The sequence below is a fragment of the Varanus komodoensis genome, unplaced genomic scaffold (genome assembly GCF_004798865.1).
Source record: "Varanus komodoensis strain SLA01 unplaced genomic scaffold, ASM479886v1 scaffold267, whole genome shotgun sequence".
Classification (NCBI taxonomy): domain Eukaryota; kingdom Metazoa; phylum Chordata; class Lepidosauria; order Squamata; family Varanidae; genus Varanus; species Varanus komodoensis.
This window is the reverse complement of record NW_025335697.1, coordinates 21,158-33,863: the sequence shown is the minus strand read 5'-3', so window position 1 is coordinate 33,863 and position 12,706 is coordinate 21,158. Positions and strand designations below refer to the sequence as shown.

Sequence of the window (12,706 nt, the reverse complement as noted above, 5' to 3'; positions counted from 1 at the left end):
GAAAAATTAAGGAAAGGTGGTGACCCTACTTTATGGATTTACAGAAGCTAGAAACTAATCCAACCTTTTGAGTTAGCAATGTCAACATTTACTTTAATAGTATAGACTTAGTGACCAATTCTTCCTCAGGGTGAAGAACAATGGATTTAAATGCTTCATCTTGGTTTGTTTTCTGAATGATACAAACAGGGAGAGCACTATATTAGTAAATAGTGATAAGACTTAAGTTCTCATGAGGTTTAATCAAATTCCTGTTTATTGCAAGAAGGCTGGCTAGTTTGAAAAAGAAATACATGGAACATGTGATAACTTTTCAAAGATTCAATCCATCATGATTAGCTCCAAGTGGAAAAAAAATTTAAGAGATGGTAACTAGTGCAGATAGAGAAGAATAAAGTTGGACATATTCAGCATTTTAATCAGATTGGGGTGATATAATTTTAAATTCAGTAATTCTTCCTTTTCATTAGCTGATGCTTGTTGTTCAGCTCAGGTCTTATTAAAATAATGTAGCATTTGGGAGGAAAAATACAGAGAAGCAACCCAGCACTGGATGACATGATGGAGAATATCTCCACAGCCACCATGTACTTTCCTTTTGTGCTCTGATAGGCTGGAACAAAGGTCAACCAAACACTGCAGAAGACCAGCATGCTGAGCGTGATAAATTTGGCTTCATTGAAACTATCAGGCAACTTCCTTGCTAGGAAAGCCACCATGAAGCTGACAATGGCCAGGAAGCCCATGAAGCCCAGGACAAAGTAGAACATGACCTCTGAACCTTCATTGCATTCCAGGATGATTTCTTCAGACATCGAATGCATGTCAAAATCTGGAAAGGGAGGAGAGGTAGCCAGCCAAATTGTGCAAATTATGGCTTGAATCAGGGAACTGGAAAGGACAATGCAATTAGCCAGCTTTGCACCCACCCATCTTCTCATTATGGATCCTGGCTTGGTGGCCATGAAAGCGAGGACCACAGTGATGGTTTTGGCCAACACACAAGAAACAGCCACTGAGAAGATGATTCCAAAAGCAGTTTGTCGAAGGAGACAGGTCACCTTGTCAGGTCGGCCAATGAAGAGTAAGGCACCAAGGAAGGAGAGCAGGAGGGCAACAAGGAGAGTGAAGGTAAGGTTTTGATTATTGGCTTTGACAATTGAAGTGTCCTTGTGGGTAATGAAGACGCAAAGTACCAAAGCAGTGAGAAGTGAGAAGAAAAGAGAGACCAGAACTGAACTGATTCCCAAAGGTTCTTTGTAAGTAAGAAAACTGATCTCTTTGGGAATGCATGAATCCTGGTTCTTGTTTGGATAGTGATCTTCTGGGCATTCATAACAATTGTCCATGTCTGAAATAGAAAGGACATTCTCTTTCCATGCACATATTTTATACAGTACAATATTGTGCAGTGTATTAGCTTTGCAGGAATCCAAACAAGGCAATCCTGCAATGAAATGCAGACCTGAATACTGTGTGACCAGGAGAAGTTGAAGGTGTCCTCTCACCCTGAAGTTCAGAAATTAGTACTTCTCAAAACCTCCATCTCCACCTTGTCCACACTGGGTGTAAGCCTTTTGCTGCATTTTGTTTTATTTCTGAGAACATTCTTATGCACAAGTACTGGCACCCATTATATGAGTATATCAAACTTCAGCAGGAAACTAATTCAGCCCATTTAAAGAATAATCCTATGGCCCCAAAACAGTATCTAGGGAGACTTTGGATTTTTCATTTCCCTGATCAGAGGTTAGAAGAAGGGCTCTCACCACAGGGCTGAGGTCCTGCTCTCAGATTTCCTTTTCCCCTTTAATCTGGCAAGTTAAGAGCTGTGCTGGCTCTTTCTCTGAGGTCATAAAAGCAAATACCAAGGAGGAGTGGAGAATAGGGAAGAGTTGAGGCAGGAGAGATCCTGAGGTACCAGTTTCCTTTCCTCTTTCACCACAGCACTTTAATTAGGCAGCCAAAATTGGTCATCCAGCTCAACTGCTGTGGTGAAGGAGTAGGGAAGGGAAGATTACATCAGAATTCAGAGGCTTTCAGGCACCCTTTTGGATTGTGAATCCTTTTTTATTATATATTGAAGAATTGAGCAACAACAACCTCTACCTGCTACCCTGCAAAAAATGCTTAAACTTGACACGCAATCTCACTTACCTTTCTGGTTTGAAATCTTCCCTTGTGGGCATGGAATGCAATTATAGCAGCAAAATGGCTTCCCTTCCACCTTTGTCTTCCTATAACCCAATTGGCAGAATTCATTACACTGAGATATAGGCTGTGTCTGTGCATGAAACAGTGAAATTGTCAACAGAAGAAATAATTCTGGAGTGTATAGTTCAGTGATGGCTTTCTGGCTAACAAATAGGTTTACAGTTGCAGATAGAAGTTGCCCCAGATTACCACTTCTACACAGAAGCTTCAGTCAGTTATGTTCACCATGTCATCTCTGGCTTGCACTTTTTATGTCATGCCTTCCTGAAACCTTATGGGAAAGGAAAATATTTTTTTCTTCTGTGGTCTCTGGGTTCACACAAGTTAAGCCTTAGTGGTTTATAAGTTTGAAGCCTGAAATCTTCCTGCTGGGTGGTTTACAAACTGCCTGAATTAGGCATGGTGTTGTAGGCCAACACCTCCTTCCCCCAAACTCTTTCCTTTTCCGTTCTCAGCAGATTAAGGTGAGAAGCTTCCAATGACAGCCTTTAAATATGTTAAAACTGGCCAGGTAGGGCTGGCTTTTCAACACAAAGTGAAGAATAAAAAGGTTGTAAACAGGAAGCTCCCATCAAATTAATGAGTCCATGAGTTAAGCTTGAGCTTGGCCCATGTCAGGAGTTGATTCTAAACTGAATCCCCTCCCTCCTTTCTCCATCACACTGAGTCCCCACCACTCTCAAAGAGGGTTGGGTTGCTTGTGGGCCAGACAGTGGGAAAGCCAGCTTGGTCCATTCATTTTACCAGATGGCAGAAAACTGCACTGATCAAGTCATAGCCTTCCCACTTTGACCTTTTGTGCTCAACTTCTTCAACTAAACTATGTGTGGACTGGTCCTCACCAGCCACTTGGCTTATCTTGAAACCCATGGGCCTTGGAATTTCTGAATGCTGACTCCATTTCAGATTCTGAGTCTTATGTATCCACACTGGATTGCTGTGGTTTGGGGAAACTGGATCCAATACATACACATGGCTTGCAGTAGGGTTTCCTAAGCCCACCTTGGCTTACCTTGTAGTCTGAACCCAGACCACAAATTAAATGAGAGAGAGAGAGAGAGAGAGTGAGGCTTGCCATGATTGTCATAAATGTTTGCCTTTCTAGCCAAGCCCTAGCAGGTAACTACCATTCCCAGGCATCCCAAAGTGCCAAACCATCACTTACAGAAAGCTGGAAATGTCTTACCCTTTCCCTGCTAGCAGTTGGGGGATCCCTTTAAACCTTAGAAAAACCTCTATATGAAGAGGAAGATACCGCTTAATTCAGAAACCTCACCTATCACTGGGATTTTCCTTAGATTTTGCCACTTCCCAAAGTGCTAGCCACCTAAGGTAAATTGCAAAACTGAAGAGACTATTGGGGCTTACAAGCTCCCCCAAATTACTTCACTGTTTGAACAAATACTGAATTCTTGAAAACTGAGCAGTTCATTAGATGCTTTTTCCTGACCATACCTGGTTGAAGATGCTGGGCCATACAATGGCATCCACAGCAGTGCTCAGCATTTTGTCTGCAGGGGTGAGGGGGTCTATCTTTCCAATTCTGACTCTAAGGAAGGACTGGTTTGGGAATATGACCCAGTTGAAAATATCAAATCCAGTGACTAATTCCCCATTTTTATCAAAGGAGATCTGGTCCCCAGCAGTGTTGTTAAAGGAAACTCTTCTCAGAAAGTGATGGAGCTAAATTGAAACAAAAGAAAAGGCAACTAAGATTACAGGGTTCTTGTTGCAGTTCTATTATTAAGAGAGCATCATAATCCATCAGTATCTCCTGGTGCGAATCAGCCTGGTCATAAAAGTGGAAGAAGGTGAAATTGAACATTTGAATACCAGCTTGAATACTGCATTTGACACACATCCAGTGGCTGAAACTTTGGCTCCTGCTTGTGCTATTACAATAAATTATCTTTAATTGGAAAAGCCCAAGAATGTGGCTGTGATCATTGGGTTGATTACAACTAACACTTATGTTGTAGATATTGCCCTTTATTCCTTTGTAAAAGCTGTTGGAGGGAATGGGCCACATGGAGAATGGTGAATGCCAGGTGCAACTTCATCTTGCTGAAAGGTAATCAGGGACATAATCCTCTCTGAACCCCACCATTTTGGATGGTTTCCAAATATTCTCCAGACGGTTTATTTAGATCGTGGGTCCTCAAACTATGGCCTGGGGGCCAGATCCGGCCTGCCATGCCCATTTGGACCCACTGCAAGTGTACCCATGTGCGCCCCTGCTGCCAACCACCTCACCCTGCACACGGGGAGGCAGCAGTTTGCTCACTTGGAGAAAACTATCTCCAAGCAAGCAAGCCACTGTCTCGTGCATCTGCTTTGCTGCACGTGCCCGCCCCCATCTTGCCTCGCCTCCCTTACCACTCACGCCTGCCCAGGCCTCACCTCACCTTGCCTCACCACACGCCCTGCCCCCATGCCAGCCCACACATACCGCCAGCACCACCTTTCCGGTCCATGCCCAGCACCTGCAGCTTTCAACTGGCCCCTTTGTGGAAAAGTTTGAGGACCCCTGATTTAGATGATCCATTCCAATCTGGCTTCAGGCCTGGTTTTGAGAGAGACTGTTGTGATCACCATTGTGAATGATCTATGTAGGACTGTGTCCCCTGTTAGTTCTCCTAGTTCTTCTAGACCTTTTGGCTGCTTTTGAACCTTTGAGCATGGCATCTTCTTAAAGTGTCTGTCTGAAGTTGGACTAGGAGGGACTATTATGCAATGGCTCTAGCGCAGTCGTGGCGAACCTATGCCACACATGTCACAGCGGGTACACAGAGCCCTTTGTTTTGGCACGTGAGCCAAGTTGCGCAGCATCGCACCAGCAGCAGAGCATCGGATAACAGCACACATAGGGGCCATGCGCATGCTCAGAAAAGAGTAGCGGTGCCAGGCACTGACGTCACGAGCCGCGACTCATTAGCCGTGACTTGTCCGAGCTTTAACATGGCTGGTCAGTGCGCTTCCAAGGATATATTTATATTTGCTTGGGCTGGCTGTGAGCTGTTTTTCCTAAACTAAAACCTCATTTTTCAGGTTTTATTGCAGTGTTGGCACGTTGTGATAAATGAGTGGGTTTTGGGTTGCAGTTTGGCCAATCGGTCTCTAAAAGGTTCACCATCACTAGGTTAGGGTTAGAAAAATGAGGTATTCTGGCATGGTCTTGATGGTTGGAATGTGTTTAGAAGGGGCAGAAAAGTTGAGCTGTGCAGAAACAGCTACTCAAGGACGATTTTTGCAAAATTGCCCTCTTTTCTACTGAACTTTAGCCCTATATTAGGGTTAGGGGTGTGCACCAGGGTAGGGTTATGTTTGGGAAAACAATGTGTCCTGGTAAGATTTTAATGGTTGGGATGTGTTTAGAAGGGGCAGAAATGATAAGCTATGCAGAAAAAGCTCCTCAAGGAAGACTTTTTCAAAATTGCATTATTTTCAATGGAACTTCAGCCCTATATTAGGGTTATGGGAATGCACCAGGGGAGGGTTAGAGCAGTGGTGGCACACATGCCACAGTGGGCACACAGAGCCCTTGTCAGCCCATGAGCCAAGTCACCGCAGCATCACCCCAGCTGCCAAGCATCGGATAACAGCTCACATAGGGGCCATGCGCGTGCTCGGAAAGGAGTAGCACCGTCAGGTGATGAGGTCACGAGCCGTGACTCATTAGCTGCAACTTGTCTGAGCTTTTGCATGGCCATTCAGTGCACTGCCAAATATATATATATATTTGCTTGGACTGGCTGTGAGGTGTTTTTTTCTAACTGAAACCTCAATTTTTAGGTTTTATTGCAATGTTGGCAGTTTGCGATAAATAAGTGGGTTTTGGGTTGCAGTTTGGGCACTCGGTCTCTAAAAGGTTCGCCATCACTGCTCCAGTGGTTCTGAAGGATGCTCTCTGAAGGTGGTGCTGCAGGATTCCTGTCCAACACTGTGGTCATTGTCCTGTGGTGCCCGCACAAATCCAGCTCATTCCACATGCTATTTAACATATGCATGAAAACACTGGTAAAAATCTGCAGAGTCAATGCCACCACCATGCTGATATCTATCCTTCCCTTCCGTCTAATCCCAAGGAAGTCTTGTTGCTTCTTTATTGGTGCCTGATGTCTATATTGGATTGGGTAAGGGCAAACAACTTGAAGCTTAGTTCAGACAGGACAGAGGGGCTGTGGTTGGTCAGTTGCATATGACAGGTTGAGAGGTTTTCTTGCAGGGAGCCAAAAGTATGTTTTCCTTTGTTTGTTTATTATGCATTTTTCCTTTTCCTCTTTTTGGACAGGTTTCAATTATTAACATTTCCTTTTAAACTTTGGGGTTTCAGATTTTTTTTCCTATTATGGGCATGCAGGGAACAATGAGAATATTATGAAATGTATTTTGGCAAAGTTAAGATGAGGACAGCTTTTTCCTCACATTCCTCTTCTCAGCGTTGGATCCTAAAAACTACATCAATCAAACAACACGTTTAAATATTTTAAATTTTCGTTCTTAAAATTAAATGAAATTAACATTTTACTTCTTTAAAATTGAATTTTTAATTCTTAGTATTTTAAGAAGTAAATTTTAGGAAGAAGAAAAATTAGATAAGTAAAAAATACCTAGGAGAATACCAAGGATGCTCTGTGCCAGATACTGCCATTGAAGCTATATAAGCTCTTCTGGGTTTATGCACTTGGGGAATTACCTGCCAGGGCTGATGAGCTGGATGCTCCCAGAGAGTTCCATGCACCTTTGCTCTCACTTTGGATCTCGAGGAATGCAAGGATTGCAAAGCATGTGCCACAGCATGGACAGCGTTATAGACACTGTAGCTTTGGCTGGTCATGCCCATTTCAAAGACAGACCCAGGAAGGGTCTCCAGCTTCTCCACCCCAGTGCAGATGTTCTCATGTGCCTTTTCTTTCTCATTGCTTTGGAATACACAGGAAAATGTCTGCTGCCAGAAGTCCCTGATAAAGCCATCTTCTTTGTCTGAAGCAGGGTTTCTCATCTGAAGAAATTTCTGGAATCCTATCACATCCTTAGAGCTAACTGTAAATGAAATAGCACCGTGGATGATGCTTATGTCCCAAAATCTTTGAAAGCAGACTGATGTGAACTCCATCTGCGCTGTCATGATCCAGACTTTCTGTTTGGTCTTCATTGGGATTTCGAAAATGTCTGAAAACTCTGGTAATGTTATCAAAGATATCATTGTGTGGATTTCACCATGCACAATTACAACAGTGGCAGTACTGCTCATAATGACCTCAAATGCTTCTGTCCACACTTCCACCATTTCTGCAATATCGCCAGTGATACGCACTGTTAGCAATGGTTGTATAAAGTCAAAACAGATGCCTTTCTGAGAAAACACAGGAAGAACAGTCTGGACAAATCTTTCTCCACTCTCGTGCACAAAAATGATGCCAATCCAAGTCCACTTAAAAAACAGGAGCAACTGGAGAATCCCTGTATACTGGTGTGCTCCTTTAGGGAACATTCCTTGGAAGAAAGCAGCTTGGCTGTGATCGTTTGTCATTGGAGCAAAGCCATATCCAAGCTGCAAGGACAATAAAAATAGAAGGAGCTACAAAGGTAAAGAGCAAACTCTGGACCTCCACTTCAATTCTATAGAAAATGAAAGATAAAAGCACTATTTTCATTCATATCTCCAAAAACACCAAAACTGAGTTTGAGGACTTAACCTGAGTTGTTCCTTTGCTGCAGTGGCTGGTCAGTATCCTTGGACAGGTTGCTTCTTCCAGACTTTTATGGGTAGGAATATGCAAGTTAGGAGTGAAATTCACCCTTTACTGAAGGAACAATAGTATCAAGGAAATAAGATGGAAGGTTGAACTAAAGGATTTAATTATATGCCCCCTATCAGTTATAATCCTACCAAACTGCAATACACATGCACTCCAAGGAGCAAAAAAATCACTTCCATCCACTGCAAAAAATGAACATATACTGCGAAAACTTTTATTGTCTTGCAATGTAAGGACAAACCACACCTTATCCAAAATGGCTGTTTTATTTATATATTTATTAGCTTCATATCCCACTGTTTTCTTATAACAAACTCAATGCAGCTTCCATCATTCCCCTCCTCCTGCTCTCTATCTTATCTCCATAACAACAACCCTATGAGGGAGGCTGGAAGGAGACTCTGTGTCAGCCCCAGTCACCCAGTCGGCTCCATGGCTGAGTGGGGACTAGAACCCAGATCACCTGAGTCCCAGTCCCATGCCGTTAGCCACTACACAATATTGCCTCTCTATGATCATGCATGATTAGCTTCATTACCTCAAGCTTGCATGGCTACAATTCAGTTGAGGAAGTTGCTACTGTAAACGTAGGTATTTTTGCTTTTTCTCTCTAGATTTCCCCCCCAGAATTTCAACAACACTACATTTTTTCTTTCTTTTAACTCTCCATATGGGGTGGAGAGAATAAACTTCAGGGGAACTTCAGAATAAGCACAGAAGCAATAAACCTGAAATCCCCTCTTTCTGAACACCAGAGTTCTGATTCAAACAGGGACTTTGGTTTCTTACCTTGAGCTAACACATCTAATCATGTATAATATGGGTCCTCAAAGTATGGCTTGCGGGACAGATCTGGCCCGCCATCGCCATCCATCCAGCCCACACCACCATTCACTGCCCGTGCACCTGCTTGCTGCGTGGGCGGGGAGGCAGTGGCTTGCTCACTCAGAGATGGTCTCCAAGCAAGCAAGCTGCCGCTGCCTCTTGTACCAGTGCACTTGCCGCTGCCTCACAGCGCAGGCAGGGAGGTGGTGGCTTGCTCACTCAGAGATGGTTTTGGACTTGCTGGGAGATCTCCAAGCAAGCGAGCCACTGTTGCATGCACCCGATGCTACCTCACACACACCCAGCACCGCCTTGTGTGTGCCCCCAGGCACCCCCATCTCACTGGCCTGCAATGGTCACTGCAGCCTTTCAACTGCCCCCCTATTGAAAAGGTTTGAGGACTGCTGATGTATAACTCCTGAGTAGAACAGCATTTTATGTCCAAAGCCAATCCTCAACAAAATTGCAGAGAAGTGTAATAAATAAGAAACATTGATGGCATAGCTCGCATCCCAGTGCTCTTGGCACATATCTTACCTGTGGCACTTTGTAGATAAACAGAATGTTTGCCATGGAAGCACACACACTTGAATTTGGACCCCCAATGACAGCAACTACATTGTCCTTTGCATCACATTTATAGTTCGGGCTGAATTTGCCCCATGTCGAGAGAAGTTCCATTGAGGCAAGATAAATAGTGCTTGCATCAAAATGACTATCGTGAATAAGGAGGCCCAGGGTGTGGTTGGGGAAGCTCCAGTGATTTGCACTGATCTCCTCTGTAGCAAATACAAAGGCCAGGGTTTGCTGGTACAGCTGGCTCACAAATCTGCAATGCATACCATGCACTCCATCAGCACACCTCCAGATTATGGAGGCTGCTGCATTTCCATGGGATCCTGATTTAGCAGATGTACTTGGGAAACACTGGTGATATTTTGGCAGCTTCAGTCCAGGGAAGTGTGTTCAAACATTGGCACTCTAAACTCCACATGAAGACAGTGAGTTCCTCCTTGCCCTTGACCTTCAGTGATCATTCATAATTTGTTTTATTTATTAGATTTATATCCAGCTTTTTCTTATAATGAACTCACAGGGGCCTACATCATGCTCCTCCTCCTGCTCTCCATCTTATCTCCACAACAACAACCTTGTGAGGTAGGTTGGGATGAGAGGCAGTGACTGTCTCAAAGTCACCCAGTTGGCTCTATGGCTGAGTGGGGACAAGAACCCAGGTTGCCTGAGTCCCAGTCCTGTGCCCTTAATCCTAAACAATTTAGGACCTAGGTATCTGAAGAAGCATCTCCTTCCCTATGTGACTGCCTTTTAAGATCTGGGTCAGAGGTTCTTCTTCGGGAGCTCTCTTTGAAGGAAATTCAAAGAGCCAGTGTGGTGTAGTGGTTAAGAGCATGGGACTGGGACTCAGACGATCTGGGTTCTAGTCCCCGCTCAGCCATGGAGCCAACTGGGTGACTTTGGGCCAGTCACAGACTCTCAGCCCAACCTACCTCACAGGGTTGTTGTTGTGGGGATAAGATGGAGGAGGAGATGTAAGCTGCCTTGAGCCCTTTGTAGGAAAAAGGCAGGATATAGATAAAAAAAATAATAAAAAAAATAAATTAGGAGAGTAGCTACCTGGAGAAGGGCCTTCTTCATGGTGGCACTCTGGCTGTAGAACCTGCTTTCCAGAGGGGTGCATCTGGCCCTGACACTTTATTCTTTTCGGTGCCAGGCCAATCCCTTTTTATTTTCCCATTATCTTAAGACCTAATTTTTATTTTAGTCAGGGTTTTATTATAGATATGATACTGTGCCTTTGTTGTTGAACCATCCTGACACTTTTATGTATAGGATGGGTTACAAAAGTTTTGAATGAATGAATGAATAAATAAATAAACAGAACACACTGGCTTTCTATTGTCCCTGTGTTGTTATTCTTCATAAATAAGATTGCAATCCAATGGCATCCTGACATTGCTGAAGGGACATGAGGGTACCCCACCACCCGCCTGAGACTCTGAGCTGGGATTCCCAAGGCAGAATTCCTACCCAGCCCCACTTATCAATGAGGCAGAAAGAAACTTGATGCCAACTTTCCCTGAGATTGTGAATGCACTTCAAAGTGGAAAAGAAGGGATTTGCCAGAGTGAGGCAGCAAGAATAGCATAGAAGAGGAATTACACTGATCCCTGATGACATCCTGGCTGGAGGAACTAAGCCCTTTTCTCCCAAATTGCAGCAATCTATGGTTGATACCTCAGAAGGTGAATCAGAACTGGATGCAAAGTTGGGTGGGAGTTCTTCTCTGAATGTCAAGGCCAGAGGCCCAAGAGGCTGCTGAGAATCAGGGCACATCTGTTTCTGTGGGAAATGTCACTGAACAGAGTCAGATGGGGCCAGATGTAACACAAGCAGTGCCATCAATCCAAAGGACAGACCAGCTGAGTAGCTGTCTGGTCCACAAATAGCAGAAACCACCCTGAAGATGGAACATGCTCTTTTTTGTTGGAAAGAGAGAGAGGAATGATTCCATTTGGAACCAACTTCTCACCATTAAACTGTAGTTCCCTAATAACTACTATTCTAACTTTGCTGGTGTCTTTTGACAATGCAATATTCCTCCTTTGTACTGGAAAGGCAGCCTAGCTGGCAAGTAAAACCTAATAAAGTTTGCCACTGGAAGCCTTTAGTCCTGATCTGTATGAAAGAAAAAGAGGAGGGGGAAGAAGCTTTGGACAACAGCACTGATGGGTTTGCATTCAAAGGCTTGCATGCATCAAGGTTTGGGGCAATAGGACTGTTTCACCAACACTAACAGTTGTGTGTAAACCAGACAGAAACATGAGTGTGTGCACACACATTAAAAATGCCATGCTCAAAATTCAGCTGAAAATGTACAGTGCCTTACTGATATTGGGATGGATTTCTGACTTTCATTTTTCCTGTATGTTCTCAAGATACTAATAACTTTTATTTATCCTTGTAGATTGTATGTTCTTAATGCTATGCACCATTGTGGTATTTTGAACTGGAGTAAACAAGCTCAAAATGTAAACAAGAAAATAGAAGCATTGCCACTGATCAAGAGATTGACATGAACAGAATTTGACGTTGTTTTGAAAGCTTACAAATGGCAGACTAGTAACACTGATATCTATAAAAGAATACAGGAGGTACTTATTACCTTGTGAACAGAGTCTTGGAGTGTAGAATTGTTTTCTTGAAGCAAATAAGATATAGAAAGAAAAGGGGTATAAGGAAAGAAGAGAAATAAAATTGCCAAGGGATTTTGAGCCATTTTAACCCATAATTTCATAAACTGCAAATTTCCAAAAAGACCAAAATTTTCTAATTTTTTATTAATCAATACTCTATTGAAGCTCAAAAAAGAGAATGACTATAATTCTATATACTGACAAGTTTCCCAATCACTTCAATTCAATTATAAAATGACACCATTTCAGTGAGCTTCCTGTACATCTTAATTATACTGGATATAATAGAATTTCCATTTAACATTAAATTCTTCCATTGGTCTTCTGTTTACCTAATTGGTCAGTTTTCTCATCACTGCATACTCTGCCAACCTCTTTTTCCAATCTTCAATTGCTGGACACTCTGTTGTTTTCCATTTAGAAGCAATTGTAATTCTTGCTGCTGTTGTCATCTATTTGAATAACTCTGGCATGTTCTTTGAAAGAGTCTCTGGCATTACGTTCAAAAGCATATCCAAGTGTAGAATTTCTGTGGTCCTTCACACACTGGGATATGCACATGTCTACAGTGAGTATGCATAAACAAGTATGTAGGAATGGGCATCTATGCTTATAGGATACCATCTAAGGTCACAATCTTATGGCTAAAAGATGCTATTTGGCTAACAGTTGGAAAATTCAGAATCTCAG

General features: G+C 43.0%; 1 protein-coding gene across 1 annotated transcript in view; it reads right to left on the bottom strand.

Moving 5' to 3' along the window:
* Nucleotides 1-446: 446 nt before the first annotated feature.
* LOC123025307 (vomeronasal type-2 receptor 26-like) overlaps nt 447-12,706 on the bottom strand; it is a 12,904-nt gene continuing 644 nt past the window's right edge. The window contains exons 2-6 of the mRNA XM_044433897.1: nt 9,339-9,516; nt 6,911-7,768; nt 3,670-3,897; nt 2,158-2,284; nt 447-1,351 (exon numbers count right to left, since the gene is read on the bottom strand). Coding sequence (XP_044289832.1) covers nt 447-1,351; nt 2,158-2,284; nt 3,670-3,897; nt 6,911-7,768; nt 9,339-9,516 — 2,296 coding nt within the window. The remainder of the gene's footprint in view (nt 1,352-2,157; nt 2,285-3,669; nt 3,898-6,910; nt 7,769-9,338; nt 9,517-12,706) is intronic.